This window comes from Psammomys obesus, unplaced genomic scaffold (assembly GCF_907164565.1).
Source record: "Psammomys obesus unplaced genomic scaffold, mPsaObe1.curated_primary_1811, whole genome shotgun sequence".
In the NCBI taxonomy this organism is placed as follows: domain Eukaryota; kingdom Metazoa; phylum Chordata; class Mammalia; order Rodentia; family Muridae; genus Psammomys; species Psammomys obesus.
In genome coordinates, this window is record NW_026596046.1 from 32,879,217 (window position 1) to 32,904,618 (window position 25,402).

At 54.3% G+C, this 25,402-nt stretch overlaps 2 protein-coding genes across 4 annotated transcripts in view; both read right to left on the bottom strand.

Annotated features, from left to right (window-relative positions):
• Nucleotides 1-701: 701 nt before the first annotated feature.
• Capn5 (calpain 5) overlaps nt 702-25,402 on the bottom strand; it is a 51,375-nt gene continuing 26,674 nt past the window's right edge. For 2 of the 3 annotated variants that reach the window (XM_055623397.1, XM_055623398.1), the window contains exons 4-13: nt 14,497-14,705; nt 11,284-11,476; nt 10,449-10,642; nt 9,897-9,974; nt 8,173-8,368; nt 7,377-7,499; nt 5,424-5,620; nt 4,676-4,791; nt 4,155-4,291; nt 702-3,210 (exon numbers count right to left, since the gene is read on the bottom strand). In XM_055623397.1, the coding sequence (XP_055479372.1) occupies nt 3,028-3,210; nt 4,155-4,291; nt 4,676-4,791; nt 5,424-5,620; nt 7,377-7,499; nt 8,173-8,368; nt 9,897-9,974; nt 10,449-10,642; nt 11,284-11,476; nt 14,497-14,705 (1,626 nt within the window). In that variant the 3' untranslated portion in view covers nt 702-3,027. The remainder of the gene's footprint in view (nt 3,211-4,154; nt 4,292-4,675; nt 4,792-5,423; nt 5,621-7,376; nt 7,500-8,172; nt 8,369-9,896; nt 9,975-10,448; nt 10,643-11,283; nt 11,477-14,496; nt 14,706-25,402) is intronic. The other variant, XM_055623399.1, reaches the window with a different exon arrangement.
• On the bottom strand, nt 22,721-23,352 carry Omp (olfactory marker protein). The gene has a single exon (XM_055623400.1). The coding sequence runs from the start codon at nt 23,210-23,212 to the stop codon at nt 22,721-22,723; it is 492 nt and encodes a 163-aa protein (XP_055479375.1). The 5' UTR covers nt 23,213-23,352.

Genomic DNA, 25,402 nt, shown 5'->3' on the forward strand with positions numbered 1-25,402 from the left:
ACCGTCACAGCAACCCTGCCTCTTCCCCACCTCACGCTCTACCCCACCCCTCCAGGTTCTGCCTGCTTTCTGATCCATGTGTAAGGGGCACCGATTTCCAGCACCTCAGCCTTTTCAGAGCACCACATCAGAACCATTGCAGCACTGGTTCATACCGTCCTCACCCACCTCTCACCCCTTCAAATCCAACCTATCATCGTGGTCTGTCCATTTCGAGTTCACCAGTCCCAGCCCAGCTTCTGCCACCGCCCCGCCCATGAATTCCGAGCTCTAGCTACTCACACAGCCTCTCTCCTCTGCCCACCTGTGTCTGTGCATGCTACTGTCTCCACTGGAACAGGACCCAGGCCTTGAACCGACAGACCGAGAATTAGCCCCTGGAAACTCCCTATCAAGAACCCTGTAGCAACATGATCAGAGGGTTTGGTTCGTCCATCTTCTCCAGTTGCTGGAAGGCTGATCCAGGACAGGGGCTATGTTTCCACATCCTCAGGGCCTGGGATGGACAGGGCTCAGCGAAGGCAGCCCTACACCGATCTGCAGGGAGAACCCGAAGGATTCCAGAGCCCGGCTCTGACTCACCAGCAACCAGCAAGTCCTTCCTCGCTCCTCCCTCTGACCAGGGGTCAGCTACTCATTATCCCTCCCTCCTTAACCTCCCAGGGGATAGGGGGCAGATAAAATAGTCAGACACAGGAAGGTCTCTCTAGAGTGGCAGTAATATTTATTCTGAGAAGATAACAGGGCTCCTCCCTCTTGACTGCAGAGAGCATGGTGGCCTGGAAGAATGAAGGCCAGGTCCTGGTGGTCCATGTAGTGTGGACTGCAGGGCTGATCACCCGCAAGGCTTCCTGGGTACAAGGGGGAGCAAAGCCACTGCTCTCCCTGCTCCACCCTGTCCTCATCCATCCAGTCCTCAAGGCTTCCTGGGGACCAGAGGTCTCTGCGCAGCCAGGAGCCAGCCTGGCCTAGCTTGAGAGGGAGGAAGCAGGAACGGGGCTGCTGGCCTAGTTTTGCTGTAGGTGGGAGGCAGTGGCTAGTCGCCAGTGAAGTTTCTACACATTCACTACTTGGTCCTGGTTTGCCTGAGCCTCAGAGGGATATGGCTGAGCTAAGACCTGCATGTCAGGCCCTGAGACCCAAGATGGTGTAGCAGGTGCTTGCTCCTCCATTCCTGACTGCAGTCTTTGTTTGCAATAGCCACTGAGAAGTGATTCTGTGAACACGTAGTGTAGACGATACAGAGACACACAGAGGAAGTGGTGTGGCCTTGCTCTTACTTCTTGCGAGAGTCCTCACGTATCGGAGTCACCAGCCCCACGCTTCAGAGGGAGGAATTGAGGCACAGGAGGGTTAAGTGACTTGCTCCTGGTGGCATGCACAGTCCCAGGCCCAGGTCCTTGAAGGGAAGCCCCAACTGTGCAGGAGGAGTCCTCTTATCTTAATTTCAGTGCCTAGCCCTTCCCATGGCTCAGGTCCCAGGCTAGGAGCAGAGGCACCATGGAGCAAGATGGCAGTCAGAATCCAGCACCTCCAGCCATGAAGAGGCCCACACAGTAGGGACCGGAAACAGAGTAACATTCCTAAAGGGAACTGTTGACCCAAATGTACTTTTTTTTAATCTACTGAGATTGGTCTCGGAGCTGAAGAAGGGACAGGGGGAACCCTGTGAGCCACAGCACCAGTACTAAACAAGAGTTCCTCAGGAATGCAGTCTGCAGCCAGCCTGAGGATGCTCAGGAGTGAACATGCTCATCTCCATCCTCCTCCGAGGTCCTCTGAGAAGGACCCACTTTGCCCATGTCCTTTCAATGCTCAGTATCAACAAAAAGCAGAGGACTGACAAAACGAGTTTAAAAAGAGCAAAGGTAGGGGCTGGCCTCCCTCTACATGGGAGATTTTTCAAAGGCTAAGACTACCAAATGTTGAAGACTGAAAGCAGCATTTTGGTCTGGAGAGCAAGCGCACGGTGCCCTCACTGGCTGTCTGGAGGGTGCTGGTGGAGAGGCCTCTGTGAAGGGGAGGGAAGTCCCTCCCTGTGACACCCAGCAGGTGATCTAACCCGGAAGGCCCGGCACCACGCACCTCAGAGTCCTTTCTTCCGAGAGAACCCAGGGTCTTTCCGCACAAGCACAGCGTGTCCCCCTCGGGTGTCCCACGGCACTCCATCGACCTCCCTGGCCCGGGCCACTCCTTCCAACCTCACATGGAGATTGGGAAATGATACTTTCTCACCAGTATGGGCACAGTTCTTCGGGGGTGTGTGAGTAAAATCAGGGCCTGCTCCTCTGGAAGGTGTCTGCCTCTGAGAAGCCCTGAGGCTGAGGAAGCCTGGGTCAGCTCTTTGGCCTAATTAAACACATCTATACTGAATAACCATGTGGATGGGCGTCGAGCATTACACAAGGAGCAACTGTCTCCTGCCCATGCCCACTAAGGGTTCTTTCAGGATGGCTCTAACACAGGGTGGAGTAGGACTGGGGTGTAGCTCAGGTGGTGCAGTGCTTGTCTAGCATACGCAAGCCCTGGGTTTCATTACCCAGAGCCACATAAACTGGTGAAGTGGTCCATGCCTATAATCTCAACGCTGGGGAGGGCCAGGCGGGAGATCAGAAGTTTAAGGTCACTGTAAGCTACACAGCAAAGACCTGGGGATGGGAGCTCGAAGACAAGGAGAGGAAGGGGGCTTGGGACATGGCAGTTTGTGTGTAAACAAGTGACATCTTCTTGGCACTCCTCGGCAGACAGTGGGACCCGGGGCAATGTTTTCAACGCATAGTCCCTTAGCAGCAGTGCCCACTGGGTAGAGAGAGCTACTTTAAACCTTAGGCAAGAAAACTCCCCAAGAAGGGAATGCTTTGGGGCCCTCCAAAACACTGAGCCTCAGAGAGGGGCAGGGCTCTCCTCAGGTCACACAGTGGGTCAGTGGAAAGTGGGGAAAGGGCCCCAGTGTCTGGTTCCCAGGCTGGTCCCTGGCCAGGTGGGGACATGCAAGTGGCGGTGAGAGTAGCTGGGGCCAGGTGGGTGTCAGACAGCTGTGAGAGAGGCACTGCTCAGGACACGCACAGCCACGGTGCCCGGCAAGTCACTGGGCTGCCGGCTACTGCGGTCCCGAAGGTGGAGGGTGTGGAGGGCCTGCAGGTCGTCCGGGTCCGTCTTCAGGTGCACCTGGCCCAGGAATTCATCCTTCAGGACTCGGTGGTTCCAAATCTGAGCGGAGACAAGAGTGTGGTGGAGGGGCACATCCAAGATGGGAGTCAGGGTGGCAGTACCCAGAAGCCTCTTTGCTCAGTGCAAGCTCAGCCAGGGAAAAGCCCACGTCCTGGACTGATGGGTTCCCTCTTCCAAAGCCTCGGGATCACCATCAAACACACCACCACTTGGAAAGCTCAATCTGTCGCTCCTAGCTCTTGCGAACTCGAACTTGGGGATGAGGGGTTAACCTTGGACTTAGCCCTTGCTGGCTTAGAACTCGCTATGCAGATCAGGCTAGCCTTGAATTCCTAGTTCTGCCTGCCTCAGTCTCCCAAGTGCTGAGGTTAAAGGCATGTGCCATCACACTCAGCTCCTCGTTTTTAATATTTGGGTGGAACCACCTGCCCCTAATGGTCCTTCCAGCCTCAATACCTACAAGTCTGTGATTTGACCCAGCGGGACCCAGTGTTAAGAAACCTTGGAAAATCTAGCAGCTCCCCTGGGGGACCATGCATTTGTTTACAGATGGTTTCTCGCCCAGAGAGCGGCTGCTCTGGGCCTGGGGGACTGAGGGTTTCCTGATAATGAGCTCAGTCGCCCTGCTCCATGTTGGCCTGAGAGAAAGGAGCTGTGCCCAAGGACATTGGCATTCAGATTGGCTCCTCGGGGTCTTAGGAAACAGCCACATGCCATTCATGATCTCAGTGGCACTTTCTGAAACAGACCTATGGTGGGACCTCTGAGGAATGGTGAGCAAGGCTTTGGGCCAGGTCAGCAAAGAGGACCACTGACCTTGCTAAATCTCAGACTCAGACTGACTCATCATCAACCACGTACAAGAGGCGGGGCAAGGCAACTGAAGCTAGCACCGGGCCTGTAGGAGGCTCTTCTGCCCTGGGCCCCAGCCCTCAATGTGGGAGGCCATGGGAGGGGGCGTATATTTCTGTGAGTGGTCTCACCTGCACGGTGATGGGCTGGGCCAGCTTCTTGCGATAGAAGATGCCTTTCACATTGTACTCTGGTGTCGAAGTCCCTTTTTGCACAGCTGAGCGAACTTTTTTGCCCTCACACTTGATGATCACATATGAGTTTGCCCCTAGAGAGAGGATGGGGACCTGGGATGAGGATGGGCTGAGGGCCAAGGGGGACAGGTGTCTGGGACATGCCATGCCAACCTGGTCTTTGTCCAAAGGGGAAGGGGAGACAGGAGTCTGCTCTACCTTCCAGATAGGAGTCCCCCACCTTCTAAGACCAGGCCAAGGAAAGAACACAGTATGGCTTTTGGCCTTCTGTCTTGGCCCATTGTTCCCTGTATACAGGTTTCTCACCTCAACATCTCCTTGGCCTACAGAAGCAGGAGGTAAGGCTCTCTAGAATTCCCACCACCCCCTGGATGCCTGGGTCTGCAGAGTGAATTCTGTAGGTGCTGGGGTCTGTGCTGAAGGAGACAGGGCCTGAGGTAATCTCCAAGTGAGCTCACCTGTTGGGGAGTCCTTGAGGCCAGCGGCCCCCAAGACATGGACCTGGGTCACCTGCTGGGGGTAGCCACACAAGGAGCTCCAACAGGTACGAGGCGGCTCATCCAGACGCAGCTCCCTGGTACAGGGCAGATGGGTGGCAGGAAGACAGGGTTCAAAATGAGGCGCAAGCCAAACTTCAGACCCAACCACCCCCTGCCACAGGCTTTCGGCCTCTCTGTCCCTACCCCAGGGTCTCGTCCTCCTCGAGGGACCATAGTGGACTTAACTCTCCCTGCACAGCACATCCTTCGCTGGGCATTACAGATATTCTCTCTAACCCTCAAAATGGCTCTAGCAGCCCACTGGCCCCCAAAGCCAGTCTCCGTGGGTGGTGGCAAGACCCATGTTAATAATCCTGTTGGATGGGTGGCTCAGTCCATACTACAGGTGTCTGACCCTCTTTCTAGAGTTGATCCCTATTTTTATCTATAAAATGGAGTGGTTGGGTTTCCCATTTGGGGTATGAGAAGATAAATAAAATAAGTGGAAGCCTCTTTGTAAACTGTTAAATGCACATGTGAGTCGCTGCTCTTAGTCGGGGCCAACAGAAGCTGTGCAGGCAAGCAGGGGAGGGGAGAGGCAATGGATGCCATCCCTGGGGATGCCGGTGCCTGGGCGCCATGCTTTGAGCAGACGCAGGCAGGCGAGGGCTGCACATCCCACCAGGCCCACGCGGACTATACTGTCACCAGCTCAGGCCCCACACACCGGCAGTTGGAGGGTACATCTGTGAAGACTCGGAGCAGGAACTCGCCGGTGTGGCCTGGCTCGAAGGTGGTGGGGATGATGACGTAGCGGCCCTCCGGCTGCTCCGTCCGCAGGAAGACGCTGCGCGAGTTGATGTAGATGGAGCTGGCGGCCTTCTGCTGTAGGCTGTGCATGCGATACTGGCGGTTCTCCTCCACCTGTGTGGAGACAGGAGGAGATGGGCCACTCAACCCTGCGCCAGAGTCTGGCCCATCTCCCGCTGGCCCCCATGAAAGGAGCAGGATACAAGGGCAGGAAATATCCAGAACTAGCAAATCTATAAGGACAAAATTAGGCTGGTGTTTGGCTAGGCCTGAGGAGAAGGGCGCAGAAAGAACAGGTTCTTGTGCTCACAGATAAGCACTAGGTAAACTAGGAATGTTAAACACACAGGGGTGGCCTTTTCCACGGAGGAGCGACTTAGCTGTTTGAACTCAACAGATCCTCCCCCAGGCCCTCAAGATGTCACACGTCATCAGTCTTAAGTTCTACTGTGCACACAGGATTTAGTTAACTCTCACCAGGATAATTTTTTTCCAAATTGTGCTTAAATATGCCTAAAATATCCCACCCAGCGTCAGACTCTGGAAGTTTGGACCAGCACCAGCTACTGAGTCATCCTGAACAGGGGTTCCTTCTTGCCTGACATGGACCAACAGACACTGTGCTGGCCGTGGTGTCTGCAGAGACCCCCACGTAAGGGTCTATTGTACTGGGTGGCAATGACCTCCTAGAGTGGTCCTTCTCCTCACAGAGACCGTAACCTAGTGATGCCACCAGGTTATATACTTCAGACTGCTCAGTTTGGTGGTCTATGGCTTCCACCTCAAGGAAAATAGTTTAAAAGTGAGGGGCGGGTGAGAAATCCCCAATGACTCTACAAGGTCTTTCTTTTAAACTTTATTTATTATGTGTATGTGTGTATATGATGGGAGGCACAAACGTATTGGCTAGAGGGCAACACTGTGAGGTTAATTCTCTCCTTCCACCTTCCCTTGTATTCCACGGATCGAACTCATATCATCAGGCCTCAATTGCAAGTGCCTTTACCTGATGAGCCATCTTGCTGGCCCCTCTCTTGTCTTGTTTTGTTTTTGAGACAAGGTCTCTTACAGACCAGGCTTGAACTCACTTCGTAATTGAGAATGTCCTGGGCTCCTGGTTGCCCTGTCTCAGCCTCCTGAGTGCTGGGATTACAGGCATGTGCTACCACACCCAGCCTGACCCTGGAGCTTCGTCACAAAGGCATCAAATGAGGTAGTCCCCCGCCCCCATGCCCCCCCCCCTGCTTATCCACAGTTCCAGTTCCCATGATTTCAGCTGCCTCCAGTCAACCATGCTCGGGAAATAGCAAAAGGAAAATTCCAGCAGTAGTTTATGTATTTTCAGTCTCAGATGTGTTGAAATCCTGCACCATCTCTCCTCCTCAACAGGACACGAATCTTGGCCAGTGAATCTGTACCACCCACCCACTACCTGCTTGGTAGCTGTCTTCCTTGTGGCTACGGAGTGGTGACACCTGTAGTTTGGGAGTCCCTGAAGTAATTTCATAGTTTGGGAGGCCTAATTATTATGACGTGCCTAACTCCCCCACCAGCTGCCAGGCCATCTTAGACAATTCCTGAAAAAGCATGGCATGACAGGGCACAGAGCGTCGCAGAATGCCATGCCAACTCTCTCCCCACACTGAGCATCACGTGTGGAGGACATCAACGCCAAGCCAAGGGGAGTGACCAGAGCTGAGTCTGCCTGTCTCTGCACAAGGTTACCTACTTCTGTGCATGAAAAGCCTCCGACACAAGAGGCTACAGGAGAAGAGAGGCCGAGCCCTGGGGGAGGAGCAGTGAGACTGTCAAGGACACGGAACCTCCCACAGCCTCGGCCACACAAGCAGCTCGGGCCGGCGGGTCTCACCTTGTAGATGTCAAAGCCGATGGCCAGATTCTCGCCTTTGCCCTCTCTGCGAGTTGAGCGCTTCGGCCGCTGCTGGATGCAGATCAATACTTCATCTTCTGGCTTCTTGACTTCAAAGATGTACTGCGGGTGTGGCCGTGAGAAGAGAGCCACAGTGAGACCCAGGTCAGCCTCAGCTCTGGGGAGCCTAGACTCCAGAGCGAAGCCCCAGCCATGTTGCTGGCACGAGCTTGGGCCATCCCATCTGCTCTCCCTCCTCTGGGAGATTAGCCCATTAACTCATACAGTGGCCACCATGCCCGAAGATTGGGAGAGCTCAACAAGATGATACATGCTCACCTCAGAACCTAACATACAGCTGGCGTTCAATAAGGACACATTGCATCTAGGGTAAGGACTAGGCAAACGGGCCACAGCTGAGGAAGCTGCTGGGTAGAGTTGCCCATGGGAACCACGGCCTGCCCACATTTCCTGGGAATAGCTGAACTGTGCTACTGTGAAAACAAGAGGTCTGAACACTACTTGACCTCTCATTATGCCTGGGACTCTGGACAAGACAGCTCTAAATCCCTTGCAGCCAATTTCCTCACTGTGACTATATGCAGTGCGGACGGTAAGACAGGGACTTCATGACCCCGGACAGTGTCCACCAGGTCCTTACTGCGGAGACAGTCATAATGAAGCTCAAAGACAGCCAGGGACATACCTGAGTCACTCAGGAGCTCCTGGCAGGGCAGTGGCGAGGTGCCACGGCTGATGCAGGGTGGGACAGGCTGGGGTCCTTGCGAATGCCCACCTGTGGGTTCTGGAAGAAAGTGTCCTTGTGGTTGATGCAGCCTCCACTGCGGTTCTGCTGCGGGTCCTCATGCCTCGTCCAGGCGCCTCGAAGCCGGGCCTCCTCCCACGTCTTGTGGATGCTCAGGTAGGACGTGTTAATCAGGCGGCACTTGATGATGTCGGTGAAGTACTGGCACATATCCTCGAAGGTCATCCTGTGTGCAGGAAGGGAATGAGCTGGGTGTACCCCGCCGTGTCCTGAACCACCGCGCCACACAATACCGCCAAGACCCAAAGCCTCTCTGGTGCCTCAATCTCCTCCTTTGTAAGATGGGATGAACCTACCAACACTGCCTGTCTCACGGGGCTGGCAGGGCACCGGGTGAAATGAGAGCGTGCAGCACTGTTTCTAACACAGAGCAGCGGGGGCGTTGGCTGTCACAGCTGCTCACAGTGTTAACAGCCAGTGGGCACCGCTTATTGCAGTTTTAAACATTTACTGTTGGGGGGAGGGTGCAGGAGCACAGGGCATGCGCATGGAGGTCAGAGGTCAGCCTATGGGAGTTGGTGGGTCCCAGGAACTGAAGCGAGGTTGTCAGGACCGACGGAAAGTGCCTTCTCATCCCTGCGGTGGGCGCCATGAACACTCTGTTCCTGTCCTTTACCTTCCATGGCTGCTGTGAGGCCTGAACCAACCGGTGGCCAGACAACCCGCACCTCTCCTCCACGGTAAGCATGAGGCGGTGACCAGGCTCTTGCTAGGCACACCTCCAGGAGCATGGGCAGGCCGGTGGTGGTGGTGGGGCATGGTATGAATATGCATGAGGAGAGCTGTAAAATGCAGCCTTTTCCATGGAGGAGTGACGTTGCTGTTTGAACTCAACTGACTCCTAAACCAGACTGCACAAAGTAGGCTGTGTCCACAGCAGTGCATACTAAAGGGCTTGGAGAGCACACCCCTCCCCCAGCAGCAGAAGGGGGCTTTATTAGGGTACCGGTATCACTATTATCAGCTCCTGGTTGGCCTGGGGGTCTGCACGGCATATACTCACATCAGGTACCTTGTACCTTCCTCTCCTGCAAGTGGCTTTCCTATCAAGAATGCACTGCACCGGGACAGAGTCCGGACAGAATGCTGGTAGATTAGAGGGGAGGGATGTAAGGGAAGGAATAGATTCAAGGGCTGCAGGTGGGGGAAGTGCCAAGGAAAAATTGGCTACAGAATGAATAGGTATGAGGGCTGGATGAGGGCATGGACACAGGAAATGGCTGGATTTCCAGAATGAAGCGGTACAGAGACAGATGAGGGGATGTATACAGAAGAATGAGTGACTGCAGGAGGATGATGAGTAGGTGCAGGGGTGCAGGACAGAAGGAGAAAGTGGATGTGAAGAATGGGTACAGGGTAATGGAGTCAGAAGGACAGATTTAGGAAATGGCTTCAGAAATGGACACAAGGGATGGAGTTGGGAGACAGATACAGGGAATGACGGACCACTGGGTGGATATGGAGGAAGGGATGCAGGGAAAAGATGAAGAGAAAAGCATAGAGGGATGGATGTAGGGGGCGGTGAACAGTGGGGATGGATGCAGGGTGGACACTATGGAGACAGAGTCAGGGAATAGATGCTGAGGTTGGATAAGGGAGACGATGCCATGATCCATAGCGAACTAAAACCATGCTCCCTGCCAGGCCCCAGGAAGACTCCCCTCAGCCCAGACTCAGGACAAGAGGACGCTCACCAGAACTCGCCATCATCCTGTACGGTCACGCCCATCTTCTCCCTCTCACTCTTGCTCACTTTCTGCCACTCTTCTGAGCTGGGGTGTGAGTATCAGAAAAGGGGGATGTGAGTGCAAGAGGAGCAGCCTGCCAGGACCACCTCCCCAAGAGACAGCTCTGGGCCAAGCTACCCCCACCAGAGACTGTGCTCTTTCTTCATGCCAGGGCTGCGAAGTTGGGATGTAAAGCAGGGATGAGGGGCTGTGACCCCTCAGGGCCACTGGCCAAGTACAGAGCGTCTGAGTATTCAGATTGCTGCCGGCATACCTCCCTGCTCTCCTGTTTTACCCACTACCACACTGGCCTCTGTGTCCCCACAGGGCAAGGGCAGCTCACCCTTCTCCAGGCCATTGTGCTTGATGAACCCACCCCCAGACAGCCGGCACACACTGGGAAGCAAGCATCCTGTCTCTTCCTCAGGCCATCTCTCCCAGACCCCACAAGGCCCAGTCCAGGGTCACCTCTTGTGCTTATATCTGTACCTGTGCCCACCCTCAACCCCAGGGCCTTACGTGTCGCTCCACGGCCCGGTCCACTCCCGCTCGCCCCACGGGTTCCTCAGGCGGATCATGTCCAGCTTCTCTGACTTGAAAAAGGCCAGCAGGCCGTGGCCAAGGCGCACCTTGCGCACGTCAGTGACAGCATACGCATGGCCCTTCACCAGGCCACATGCCAGGCGGGCCTCCATGTCAGCTGCTGTCACAGCCTGCAGAAGGACAAACAGCCTAGACAGGAGGGTCATGCTGGACTCCAAACCAAGGCACTGGAACGAGGCTAAGAAGACACTTCGCCCCCTTCGGGTAGAGTTAGAAACTGCAGCCTCACGGAAAGATCTTGCTTTGCTAAGGGGTCAGAAGCCCAGAGGACCATATACAGCCACCAACCCAGAGCATATTGGTGCCAACTTGCCCCAGGGCAGCTGACTGCTATATAATTGGAAATGTTCAAGTCTCAATACACAGAGCTGCATGGCCTAGAATCCTCTATGTAGACTAGGCTGGCTCTGAGCTTGGGGCAATCCTTCTACCTCTGCCTCCCGAGTCTCAAGTACTGAGATTACAGATGTGCAGCGCCATGCCTGGAGGCAACACTCAGAAATTGTAAGAGCTGTTTGTGGAAACATGAGCAATAGGAAATTGGCCCTGTGGGAGCATTTATACCACGGAACTCAGCCAATGCCACAAATCGGGGCTCCGTGTCAGCTGACCGGGCACCACAGTCAGCTGGCTTATCCCGGGAAAGGGAAAGTGTGCTCTCCAGCTACTCCATCCCCCAGGAATCCGAGAGTCAGTGTGATGAGTGGGCTGGGCCCAGGCTCAGCCTCACTCCCTCCCATCTGGGGTCTACCTTGATGGATGCGCTGATGAGGCCACCTCTGCCGTGCACCTTCAGCACACGTTCAAAGAGCTGATTCCTCTTGGCCTCATCGCTGGCAAAGTCCCCCTCGGTCAGGTCAACGGGCTCGGAGACGCCACCTGTGAAATCCACCAGTGCGTCCGCAGTGTTGCCTCCATCCAGGGCCTGGTAACAGCCTGCCAGCCTGGGAGACAACGGGCAGGGAATGCCCAGCTCAGGTTCCCAGCCAGGTCCAAACCTTTCACCTCATACAAGAGCTGTCTGAAGCTCAGAAATCAAGCAAACTGCTACAGTCCGATAGCAAGCCACAGCACAGCCAACGACAGAGCCCAAGTCTTACCTCCCAGGCCCTCAGCCGGGTGGTGGTGGTGGTGGCTGAAACATATGCCTTTAATCCCAGCACTCAGGAGGCAGAGGCAGGCAGATCTGAGTTCAAGGACAGCCTGGTCTACAGAGTGAGTGCTAGGACAGCCAGGGTTACACAGAGAAACCTTGTCTTGAAACCCAAACCAAACCACCACCACCAACCAAAACAAAACAAAAAAAAAACAAACAAAAAAAGTCTCATGCCCACTCTGTCCTACTGAACATCACCACTGTAGGACTCAAATTCCCTAAGCTTTAAGAGCCCTATCTTCACAAATTAATTGTTCAAAGATCTATCAATTCTCCTTGAAAGCATTAAAAGTTCATTCATCTTTTGACACAGCAATTCTGGGTAAGTAATGTAGTTCATAATGATAAAATGCACAACTCTAAGGAATTGGCTTTAAAAATAAACGCTGTGTCGATGCTCTGGGTCATTCTAAAAAGCACTAGACAAATGTTTGTGACTTGCAATGCTTGCAAAAGCAGTATAGCTGGATCCCGTTTATGTTCCGAGGGATAAACAATGATTTCTTAACGCTGCTTCTGGCGAAAGAGATGAAGTGTGTGTGGGACTGGAAGAGCTTCATCTTCCCTGAGGGAACTTTAAAAATAGATCAGTTATCTACTGTAACACAGCGACTGTGAATGACAGTAGCAGAGACACACAGTACAGTACCAGCAGAGCACACTGAGAAGACACAGCCACACAGCAGAGCCATGCTTTGTAAGAATGCCTATGACCAATGATGCGTCAAAGCTCTTAAAAGAAGCTGGCATGGCAGCACAGGCCTGTAACCTCAGCACTTGGGACTGGGAGTTCAAGGCCAGCTTCTGCCACACAGTGAGTTTGTGGAAAGCCAAACGAGACCCTGTCTCACAACATCAAAAATGATACTGAAAGATCATTTGTTGGGGGAAAGGGGGTGCAGAGAATAAAAGAGGTAAGTGGAGGCACAGATGCTAACCACAGTGATGCCTAAGGTAGGAAGGGAGAGCCCTTCTCTGTTTCCTATACTTTCTCGATTTGCTCTAGAAGGCACATGCTTGTTTTATAACTTAAAAAGTAAGTAAGAACTGGAGAGGCATTTCAGTGGGTAGTTAAAGCAATTGTCAGGAAAGCCTGAGGGCTCTAGTTCAAATCCCAGAACCCTAGTAAATGCAAGTTGATGTGGGACCACCTGCTATTCCAGCCTTGGCAGGTGGAGCAGGATCCCGAGAGCAAGCTGGCTAGCAAGACCGGCCACGTCAGTGAGATCTGCGTTCGGCTGAGAGCCCGTGCTTCAGCGAGTAAAGTGAAAGCAAGCCAGGATGTGTCCAATATCAACCTTAGGACTCCACACACACACACACACACACACACACACACACACACGCACACACACCACACGCACACGTATACAAGCTTGCTCACCCAACAGAGAAAATGGATATAAGGCACACTGCACACACACACACAAGTGGAAAAAAGGAAATTAAAAAATCAAAAGTAAACAAGCAAAAAGTAAAAAAGCAAGCATAAAATGGCGCAGCCGCTATGGAGGCTTCCTTTAAAAAGTCACAGATTGAGCTGTCACATGAGCCAGCAGTTCCGCTGCCTAGCATAGTCTGGAAACAGAGACTTGGACACCTGCACACCCATGACCATGGCAGCACTAGTCACAGCAGCGCTGTCCATCCGCCAACAGATCAAGCTGGACCTGGAGCTGCAGTGGAATATCATTCAGCAACGCACAGAAGTGCAGGAATGAGCGGCAATGTGACCAGACCTTGAGAATAGCATGCTGGAAAGAAGCCAGGCTGAGAGGAACAAACAGGATTCTCTGCATATGAGCTGCCAATAGATAGATTCACGGCAAGAACAGGAGTTCCCCGGGCTACAGAAAGGGAAAAGGGAGTCACTGCTTAGTGGGGAAGGATTTCTGCTGGAGTGGGCTGTGTAAAGATTTTGGATGTAGGCAATGGTGACAGCATTGTGGGCAGTACAGTTACTGGACAATGAGTTGGTGGCTTAGTGAGAAGTACTGTGTATTTATGTGTGTATATGTGTGCGAATACGTAGAACCAATCAAACCTTATTTAAAAGCTAAATCAAGAGCTGGAAATGTGGCCGGTGGTGGAGCACTTGTCTAGCCGGCAGAAGGCTACTGCAGTCCCCCTGTGATAACGGAAACACACTGTCCACCAAGGAACCAGCTCTGCCGTCTTAGGGTTAAATTCACAGGTGTCTTTTCCTGGGTTAGTTTTCCCTTTTCTTTTCCTCTCTTCCACGCAGGCTCTCGAACTCAAACTCTTGTGATTACTCTCATACTCTCTGTCACCCCTGACCCCTCCACACACATCCTCCAAAGGCTTTGGGGAAGGAGCCCAGGCGAGGCTTCTTGCAAGCTGGCTGGAATCAGCTAGCATTCCTGCCCCCAAATGTTCCACTCCTCAGCACGCCTTTTCTGGTGCTGGTACTGTGCTAGGTCCTCCAAGAGGAGGACAGGCAGCTGACCACGGCCCACCATCCAGACCAGATCTCAGGCGCCACAGCCCAGGAGCGGCTCCTGGGGAGGTTGGCAGTGTGCCCTCGAGGGTACGATCCACTGCCATCAACATCCCAGCCCTGCCCCAACCACAGCAGGAAGCCTGCCTTCTCCCAGTTTTCCCCCTCATCCCCACCCAAAACAGACCTGGTTGCCTAGGCTCTGACCATGCTGTGTGCTAGGCTCCAGCCCCTCACAGGAGCCTTTCCTAGAGGCCCACGGAGCCCACCAGCAGCCCATTCTGGCCTGGCAATTCAGTGCGGTCATCCCACCCAGACACATCCTGGCCACCCCACCCAGCCACACCTACTTGGCGTAGGCCTTCTCCACCAGGGCGCACCAGAACTCGTTTCGGGAGTTGGAGTGGCAGTAAATAAGCTGGTTGTTGACTGTGGGCAGCCGGTCATCGATGACCACGTCCACCCACTCCCCGAAGCGCCAGAAGTGGAAGTGGAAGATGCCAGCATAGGCGTCAGGCTTCTCAGGGTCCCATTCCTGCTCCTTCCAGTCTGGGATGACCTAGGTGGAAGAATGGAGACAAAATGAGGGCACTGAGGGGCAGCTGGCTCCTGAGGAGAAGAGAGTACATGTCGCCAAAGAAACAGAACTGGAGTACTGGATTTCACCCATCACGGCATGAGCGCTGTGGGACTTGGGGAATGCTCTGGTCTTGGCACTTGGGTTCCATGACTGTCAGAGCCAGAGACTTGGGCCCCAGTCCAGCTCTCATTCCTCCTTCAGTGGCCACCTTGTTGTCCAGGAAGCCCTCCCTAACTCTAGACCAGCAAGGACCCCTACCGATCAGCCTCTGGGCCAAGTACTTTTCTAAAATCTGTGCTTTCACTGGGAAAATCTATTAAGTGCCCGTGTGGCTCGTCACTCAAGGTATGACACTACCTCAGAAGGGTCCGTTGTCTGTGGGCAAGGCTGTTTACTTGCTTTACAGACACCTGGCACAGGCGCATGTGTGGTACACATTTGTTGACTGAATGAGTAAGTTCACAGACACGCAATAGGACTCCAATGACTCGTATCTTTTGAAGCACCTTGCAAATGCCAGAGCTTGGGCCTGACACAAATTAGCTCCACGTAATTTTTACAGTAGCTCCTCAAAGAGATTGCTATTACCCGCAGGTGAGAAAATTAAGGCTCTCAAAAGGACAGTCATTCATTCAGAGCCACAGAGTTAGGAAAACAACAACAACAATAAAAACATGTACTTTGGAGGCAGGTAGATCTGGGTTTGAGGCTGGGATTCAAACCCAGGCCTGAGTGTTTACAGATGAGTTATATTTTGCAGTATGAACTACTGTGTGGGCCCAGGGCCGTGCTAGATATTGAGGATCCAGAGGACCCAGGTATAGCCTTGAGTCTAATGGGAGAGGGAGGCACAGGGCATACACACGGTGTGGGGGGGACAGAATAGCCCTGAAGCTGGCCATGGCTCTGAGCACATGTCCTAGGAGTGGGCATAGGTGTCTCCCGAGGACACAAGGACAAACAGAGAGGTCACCTGAACCACAGGAGGCAGGCAGGGAAGGGGGAACACCCGAGCTCTCCATATCAGGGTGAGCGGCCAGCTCTGCGGAGAATGAGGCAAGCAAAGCTGAGCCCCACCCGGAAAACAGGCAGTTCCTTCTGGAAGAAAGTCACCTTAGTTCAGAGAGGGGTGCACAGGCAGGCTGGTGGGGCTGGCACACGGCTGCAGCCTTAACTGAGAGGCTGTGCTGGCTGGAGCCTCCGCCCTCGGACTCACTGGGGACGTGTTTACACACACACCTCTTACCATCAACAGGGATGCAAGCAAAGGAGAGTAGTCTCTAGTGAGATGCTGGAGGTTGAAAAATGATGCCAGCTCTGGGGAGAGGTGCTGCCACCGCTCCTCTGTAAGGAGCCCTGTGAGGTGCTGGGCACAGGCCAGCTGTCTCCTACGGTGTCCCTGCCTCACAGGTAAGCAGGGAAGTCACTGGCAGAGGCTGCCACAGCAGGCAGGTTCCAATATGGGCTTAGCAACCTGGGCCCAGGTCCCTAAGCAGGCATGGTCCTCCTTTTCTCTCCTTACCTCTGTCTTCAGCCAACTCTGTGACCTTCTGAGACAACAGCTCCCAGGTTAGCCTCCGTGCTCACCCCTTGCACTGCCTTCCTGGCTTGCTTTGAAGGCAGAACACTGGGCAAAAAATGGGGGCCCACAGAAGGTGCCATCCCACTGCACAGATGGGAAAACTGAGGTCCAGAGAAGCTGTCCGAGGACAGGGAACCATACCCAACAGCAGAGAGCCTGGCCCACTGCCTCACTGCCTCCTCCCCAGACACTCTGCACTGGGTGCTCTGGACTGCAAGGGAAGGGACGGGGAGCCCTCAAAGGGCTTGGGGAGGTATTCCGGGACCTGGGAGGATCATTAGTCAAACTCAGGCTTTGGCCCTGAGCCTGCTGTGGCCCAAGAAGCCGCTAATGAGGCTCCAGGGCTGGAGATCCGGCGTCAGAATCTCTGGGGACCCCATATCCCCTCCTGAATCACAGCCATTAGAAATGGCAGCTTTTCACCCTCAGCCCCCTGCAGCCTGCTGGGCAACAGGGTGGGAGGAGGCAGTCTAGACACATCCAGCCACGTCACATCTGGCTATGTCACAAGTCAAGGAGGCCCCCAGCCTCTGTGGCTAAAGCCAAGAGATCCGGGGAGCTGCCCCGCAACCAGACCCACCTGAGCTTTAGGAAGGGAGCGGCAATGCATGAACATGGTGTGAGCACGTTAAAGTTCACAAGGTCATAGTGACCCGGAACAGTCACGGCCAGAGGAATGGACTTACTTCTTGAGATGGGAAATTTAAAGGGTGAAACACAGACACTGCCCTGTTCGCACAGCATACCGGAGGGCAACCAAAGAGCAAGGAAGGGAGGGGCGGGGTGTCTTTGTCTGAAGGAAAGAAAACCCAGGTAATAACCGAGGAAGAAAGGACGATATTGAGTCAGCTTTATTTTGAAACCATTGACGCGTTAATGGCTGTCGGTATAAAATCTTAACGCTGGGTTGTGCGGTAGAGGTTGGGGGAGCTGGAGGCGGGAAGACTGAATTCCAGGGACGCCTGAGATAGACCCTGTTTCGAAGAACTAATAAGGACTAGGAATATCTCGCACTAGCGGGGGAGGGCTGAACTAACTGAAGCCTGGGCTGGCTCCCCAGCCCCAAATGAACCAGGTGCGGCATCTCATGCCTGCACTCCCGGCACTTAGAAGGCAGAAGAAGGGAGACCGGAAATTCCCACATGACTGCATACGGGCTTCTAGCAAGAAAGAAAGAAAGAAAAGGGTCAAGAAGACAAGATGTAACTTCTGAATGTAAAAAAATACCCCCAAATTCTGAATCTTGTCAAGCCCCTGGGTCAGATGCAGGATTACAGAAGTGCAGGGGCCAGAGATGGTGTCAAGCATCCTCTGTGAGGATGTAGCCAGCAAAATCCACCCAGTGAGAAACCCACACAACAAATGACCCAGTTTCTTTGATTAATAAATTGCAGGGGAAATGAAAAGAAGAGAGGGCGTCTGGGCCACGGCCATTATGGGGTTGTTGGGATCCCAAAGGCCCTGTGCACATTTGAAACTAGAGTGTTTACTGTGTATTTAACGACTCAAGGAAGCCTTCCCCTAACCGGAAACCTGAACTCCCAATCCTGAAGGTTTCTCAGCACTGACATGATGTTCAGAAGATTTATGACCTTGCAGCCATGGATTTAGAGGTTTCAGATCAGGATACTAAATGAGTAAAGTATATGTAAATACCAAAAAGACCTGAAGTTGGCATATTGGGTTCCGAACATTTTGGATTCCTTTAAAATATTCTGGTTGCATATTAGCATTATAGTAAATATATATGTGTGTGTATGTATGCATATATACACATACATTTTAAAAGTTAATGTGTATGGGTATGTTGCCTGTATACTACTTGCATGCCTGGTGCCTGCAGAGGCCGGGAGGCACAGATGGCTGTGAGCCACAATGTGGGTGCTGGGAGTCGAACTCAGGTCCCTTGGAAGAGCAACAAGCACTCTTGACTGCTGAATCATCTCTCTAGCCCTACAAACGACATCACTTTCAAATGAGTCCTTCTCTTTCAGAACTATGCCCATCAACATTTGCGGAGGAAGTGAGAGGAGTACAGACCAGGCAGGGCTGAGAGAGGCTGTTGTGAAGGGTTGCTTTGTGGCCCCTACATGTCACCGGGGACACCAGAGCCTGACCTGGCGGTGGGAACCCTCAGGAGGGAAGCGGGGGGGGGGGGGGCCCACTCTGCTTCTCACCTCATCCCCCAACATTTCCTCCTCATCCCCACAGGAATCTACTCTGACTGCAAACACCTCACGAGGCCTCACAGCATGTCTCAGGCGCCTGGCCCTGCTTGCACTGGCCCTCCCCTTATCCCCAAGAGGCTAACCCCAGGCAGCTGGGCAGCCCCTCTTGGCTGGCCAGCACTAGTCTCTTGCCCCACCCACTTGGAGGTATCTCCTTGAGGGGGCAAATGTGGCCCCTCCTCAGATCCCTAGCACCCAGCACAGCCAGCACCAAAGCTGGCTGGGAAACGCTAATGCTGGTCAGTGTGAGGCTCCTAAGTCTCCTGCCCCCACTGCCAGGGCGGTTACAAGGCTGACAGATGGCCCTGGGGAATCTTACACTCTAGAGGGCTGTGGTATCTGCAGACACGTCAGTCTGAGAACCTAGAGGCAGGGAGGCAACTTCCCCAGTCACTGAGAACCTTCACTACCACTCTCTCCTCTTCCTTCCCCCTCTCTCCCTCTTCTCTCCCTCTCCCCTTCCTCTCCGCCCTCTCTGTATGTGGTGGTGTTCAGGGGCTCCAGCAGAAGGGCTATGGGATGGAGAGCCCCTCCCAGGCCCCATGGGATTCACACAGTGCAGAAAGGCTTGCCCACAGCGCCATCTGGTGTTGAGTTTCCTGGGAACTTTTCGGACTTCAGGCATCTGGCTGGAATCCCCTTGCTCAGTGTAGAATCCCCTAGTCTACACTAGGCTTGGGGGTCAAGAGCCCAGGAAGGGTAGCATTGGCCAGGACCTGTGTGTAGTATGAGCGAGTGTGAAAGTGAGTGTGAAGAATGGGGGACAGGCAGGAGCTTTCCAGATCCCGCCTTAGATCCCAAAGGTTAGCTTTGGGCATTTCTGAGCAACCCTGATGAAATGGCAGGCAGGGGGCAAGAAGGGTTCTGTGTCACCTGAGCCGGGTGAGGTGTCACACCTAGAACCTAGCAGCTCCCTGCTGTGGTATTCCTCAAGTCCTGGCTTCTGATTTCACAGGCTTCGAATTCTCCAGATTTCACATGCAGTGAATGGAGAGGTCAGGAAGTCACGTACCATCCCTGTGTCCCCAGAACAGTGAGTCCAGAGCTCAGGTGGCCGACATTGCTGGGGCCACAGTGACGCCTGCTCATGGCGCAGGAGAACTCTGGCCTTCCACTCTCTAGGTACAGCATGATGGATCACAAGGCCTGTCCTGGCACCTGCCTGTCCCTTCTTAACGCCCGCCACCATCAGCATTGGCCTGCTGTGCAGGCTCAGGCAATGCCCTTCACATCTCTGAACCTCAAATTTCCATCCAGTGAATAGACCTTCCAACCCTTCTCAAGGTGATACAGACTTCGCAGGAGTCCCTGGGATAGAAATGAGTGACAGGTGACTTCATTTGACCTTCCCAGCACTGCTGGGAGGCACCACTGGTTGCTGGATAAGAAACAGGCCTAGAGAGGTTGACTGGGGCCACAGGGCAGGTCAGTGGCTGGCAGAACAGCTACAGACACCGGCTCTCTGGCAGGCAGAGGCTCCAGGGCAGAAGGACCCCTCGCTCCATGATTCTCTGTGGTTTCCATGGCAAAGGGTCCTGTGTGCTGTACACACTCTGGGGATGGGGCCGAACCGCTGCACTTCACAGAGGACTGGAAGCTGGACTTTGCCCTTTTCAGAAACCAGCTTCAGGGCTGGCCGGATAAAAATGGGGGCAGAAGGGAACACGGAGGCTCCCGAGCCAGTGGGGAGCCAGCATAGGGAAGTGCCTCTGGATGCTAAGAGTAGGGGCAAGGTGACAAAAGCTGAGGGGGACTCACGCCAGAGTGTTCTGAAGCTAGGGGCATTTGCGAGCCAACCCGTGGAGCCCTCTGGAAACCTGTCCTGATGAGTTACCTCACTGCGACATCTTTCTCTGTGGGGAGTTTTTCTAAAATGCCTGGGTCCTCAGAAGAGATGGAAGCCCATCACAGGAGGTCACAGTTGTGGGATCAAAGGTCCAAGGGCTCAGAGCCTGATTTCCAGTCCATCCCTCCATGTCCCGGGATGGAGGCCTCCTCCACAGGGCCTCAGTTTGTCCCTACTCAAAAATGGGTGACTATTGGAGATGATGAGGGCTGAATTGTCAAAGATCAAGGGGGCTCTAAGGTGACACCACCTACAGCTACCCCAGTGCCAGGTCAGAGGAGAAAGTCTCAAAGACACCACACAGAACCAGGGACTCTACTTGGAAGGTCAAACCCCGGAGAAGGTCAGGGGCTCCTAGAGCACACAGAGCCCAGCAGTGACCAAGACCAGGCTAAACTGCTATCAGACCTGCCCTCTAGACTTAGTCCTCAGTCACTCCTATGCTCCCAGCCCCAAGCATGGGCTCAGCTTGCTGCTATACCCCAGAGGCTGGGTTGGTACCTGCAGGACATCCAGGAGACCTAAGATAGGTAAAAGCCAGCCCTGATGAGAGAACCTCACTGCTCAGCCTCACCCTGAAGGTTGGCAGGGTGGAGCTCCTCAGAACTGCAGGGACCCACGAGGGAAGGCATCTGGTGAGATGAGCTTGCAGTGAGAGACACAAACCACACCACAGAGGTGAGGGCACACAGTCTTTATTGGGGACATGTGACAGGCACAGCAGATACTCAGGTCCCCACGGGGCAGATGGAGTGAGGCAGAGTTCGGGGACAGGCAGTGTGGACCGAAGAGGTCTATAGAGCTCTAGGAGAGGTCAGAAAGGGAGGCGAAAAAGTTGAGGCACCATCTAGGTATGGCTCCCTAGAGTCAGCAGAATCCAGAAGCAGCAGCCAGTGCTTCGGCAAGCATGTCACCGATCAAAGCCACTGGTACAAACGGCCAGTGCCACCGCCCACCTCCCGTCTCCAGGATCCTGACTCTGAGCTGGGGCCTGCCCTCCTGACAGCCTACGCACTGGGACAGCTCCTACCTTCAGATCTTGCTACATTGGTATCCCGGGCGGAGGCAGCCTTGAGACAGAGCTCAGGGCACTGCTGAGGGTCCCCTGGCTGATGCTAGGTGGCAGGAGAGGGTTCCCCGCAAAGGGAGGTTCTCAGCATGTGCAGGGTGAAGGAGAATGCAGCTTGGGGTAGGACTGAATCTGCCGATAACTGCCAGTTTTCCTGCCAGGTGGGTGAGTGGGTTGCCCTGGAGAGTCTCCAGGGATAGCACTAGGCATCAAGCCAGACATCAGACATCATAACTGCCCCAAGCCTCACCCTTGTCCACTCCAGTAAAACAGCCAGGAAATGCCCAGAGCGATGACAGCAGGACACAACACCGTGTCCCTGACCAGTGACCAGCGAGGACCAGCCTTCCTAACAGGGACATCAGTGTTTCTAGCTTCAAAGCCATGGATCCCTCTAACTCAGTTCTCTGCCTCACAACTGGAGCCTCAGTTTCCCAGTGTGGAAAGCTCCTGACCAAGGAGGGCTTGTCCAGGATCACCTCAACCAAGCCCCTGAACCAGACCAACAACTGAATTAAAGTTAGCCTTATCTCTCACCAGGAACAGCCTCGGGCACACATCGATACAAATATAGCATGCTGGCTCTCCATATACGTTTGCATGTGGGTAGCCAGAGCCATGTCAGTTTCTATGTGTTTTTTTTCACTTTTCCATAGAAACCTGGGCCAGAACTGCGAAGCCAGCCACCCTCTGCCTAACAGATCAAGCCCTGTCATCCTGCCCAATGTCCTGAAGGCCCTAAGGTCACAGCAGGCTGATGCCAACACTGAGAGAAGGACCTTCTGGCAGCCAGAGTGCCACTGGGCATTCACCTCCTGACTCCGGCTTTGGCCTACAGGGGCAAATGCCTTCCTGCCAGGTTCCCCAGGAGGCATTTCCTGCCACCTGTGTGGCAGTGTCTCATCCCTGAAGGAGACTAGTGGCTGGTTGGATCTCTCGGTCAGTCTCTTGATATCTCAGTTCCTCTCTCTCCACCATAATAATGCAGAGATGGCAGGTGTCCGAGAGGCCCATCCATCTGCCCACGTGGACTGAAAAGACCTCTACCGTCTATTGTAGCGGCGTCCAGCTTCTAGACTATGGAGCAATGGGACACCCCTGTGAGCCGCAGTACTGGCTCCAGGGAAACAGGGATGCAGCACTCAGGAGACCTCTGGCCAAGATGATCGCAGAAGGAGCGGCTACAAGAATGTCCCCGGAATACACAAGAGGAAGAAGGTCCAGGCAGGGGAGAGGTGCGGGCCAGAGGCAGGGCAGCCAGGGCTGTCCTCAGAGCTGGTTAAACACCACAGAGGCCTTCAGGTTGGCGGGCTCCAAGCCCTCGCCAAAGGTGATAAGGAAATACATGACCTTGCGGATCTTGGCCAGGTCAGATAGACGCTCCCCAAACTCCAGGGCGTCTGCTTCATTCCAATCCATGGCATCGGAGTCTTCCTTGCGCCAGAAGATGGCAGCGGGGTCCAGCAGCTGGCGCGTCATGAGGTTGGTGAGGTCGGGCGTCCAGTTCTGCGAGGTGCCCGTGATGGTGACCTTGCCCGGCTTGTCCAGGACCACGTCCCAGCGGTGGAACTGCAGCTTCTGCTGCTGGATGAAGTCGAGGCGGTAGACAGACTCAGCCGGCCGGAGCAGCTTCTCGCCGTCCTGTCTCTTCTCCCCACGCTGCTTCAGGCTCTCCACCCGGAGCCGCATCTGCTTGGTCAGGTCCTGGTCTAGGACCAGCGGCATTTCCAGCTGCTGCTTCTGCGGCCCGTCCTCTGCCATGGCCCAAGTGCTACAGCTGTCGCCGCTGCCACCACTCCCGCCAACGTCAAGGAATCAAGTGGGCTGGAGCCTCAGGTGCCAAGAGAAGAGGCCACCGGAAGGCTCCGCCTCCCTTTCCAGCCTCTCCTTGACACTGACCCTTTCCAGCCCCGCCCAGCTCTCAGAGCAGGGCGTACATGCTGTGCCCGACAGCCTCCTAAGAGGTAATGTCGGGCTGTGTAGGCAGGCTAGAGGGTGACAGGCTCCTGGGGGACCAGAGCACTGGTGGCAACTGCTGTGGCAACCACCTTGACTACGGAGGTGGTGGCAGGCTGGAGGCTTGCTTGTTTGTGAAGAATGGAATACGCTGCCGGGGTTTAGACAGACACGTGGAGGTAACTGAAGACCTCCCGGGAAGAGGGGACGGGCAGCACCAGCGGCACACAGCCTTCTTGGTGCCTACTTGGTGCCATCACTGCCCTTCCCCCCTCATTCTCTCATAAGCACCCACCAAATCCTGTCAATCCTGCTTTCCAGACGCCCTGAGCATCTCCCTCTTCTTCAACACTAGGACTGAGCTGTCACCTCCCCTCTGAACCGGAGGCTCTCAAACCCCAAATCGTCTGCCGGACAGGTGGCTGGCTCTGCTCCCGGAGGCTGTGGTTTGATTGATCCTACCACGCACTGCACCACAGAGCCAGAGGCCCGGCTCTCACTCCCACCAGAATCCTTCCAGTCATTTTGCCTGCCTGGGCCCTCCACCTCGACACGAGGCCAGGGAAGAACCTGGAGACGTGCACACCGGCGAGCGTCGGCGGAAGGCAGAACTCCGGCGGTGTGGTGTGTGTGGGCAGATGGCGGAGCCGGGGTGTGTGAGCGCATCTGGGCAGAGACAGATGCTGCCGGGTCAGGGTGTCACCAACAGGAAAGAGACACGGGGTGAGGCGCAGCAACTGAAAACAATCAGCAGGGCCTAGGGGACCAGAGCACACGCCATTGCTAGATGGAAGCCAGGTCCATCGGTGGGATTGTGGGATTCCGACAGTAGAGGGTACCATGATGGAAAGCTTGCTTGTTTTGTTCTGTTTGAGACAAGATCTCACTATGTAGCCATCCAGGCTGGCCTGAAAGTCCCAGCAATCCACCTGCTTGAGCCTCCCAAGTGCTGAGTCATCGAGGCAGACTTTTTATTTTGGGGTTGTTTGTTTTTGTAGTACTGGGAACCAAACTCGAGGCCTCTATAATGGAACCGCACCCCCTCGATCTGCTCCTTTTAAGTCAGGATCTTGGTAAGTTACCTAGACCGGTTTCAATCTCACAGTCCTCCTGCCTCCACCTCCCCAAGTAGGGGTTTTAGGATGAAAGAGAAGCTTCAATGGCATCAGCATAGAGCCCTCACCTCGCAAGGACAAGATCCTGGGTCCAGCTCCCAGTGTGAGGAAAACCCCTGGGACGGGTCATGGCAGCAATTCCAGAGAACAGTGTGGAAGGAGACGAAGCCTGCTCACCCACCTGCCGGCCTTCCGGACAGTGTGGCCGAGAGCTGTTACTGAGCAACATCCACTAACTCTCTGAAATATCTCTGGGCTTCCAGCACTCTGTTCCGATTTTTAAAAAAGCTTGCCCATTGCATTTATTCATTGTGTATGTGTACACGCATGTGCAGTGTGCGTGTGTGTGGTGTATGGAGGTCAGGGGACAATCTGAGGGAGTTGGTTCTCTCCACCCACCAGGTGGGCTCCGGGATTGAACTCGGGTTGTCAGGCAGCAGGCTCCTTTTGCCGCCTAGCCGCGTGGCAAACCCAGTTTGTATTTGCATGTCTGCTTTAAGTGTTTGAGAGAGTGGTGTGCGTGAGCGTGAGTGAGCTCAGGTGAGAGTGTGCGGTGCGACAGCAATGTGTGTGGGTAGGGGGCTGGGGATGGAGGCTCGGGTCACGCATCGGCAGGCGGGTGCCAGCCCTTGTCTGGTGTCCAGGACATTCCCACTGTTCCTGACATCCTGACAGGGCAGGTGTTGTGTCTGTCATGCTCATCACTTGTAAGTGAGAACAGGGCTTGCCATGCTCAGGGGATGCTCACAAAGTTGAGCGAATGGCAGAAATGCTGAATGTTGAACGAATGAATGAATGAACGAACGAACATATGAACGGGACAAAAGGTGATTAAGGTTCTCAGAGGCCTGGACGGTGAGGTAGAGATGGGTGTGAAGCC

What these genes read in the sequence shown, in the direction of transcription:
- Omp (XM_055623400.1), bottom strand. Translation starts at nt 23,212, where the DNA reads ATGGCAGAGGACGGGCCGCAGAAGCAGCAGCTGGAAATGCCGCTGGTC.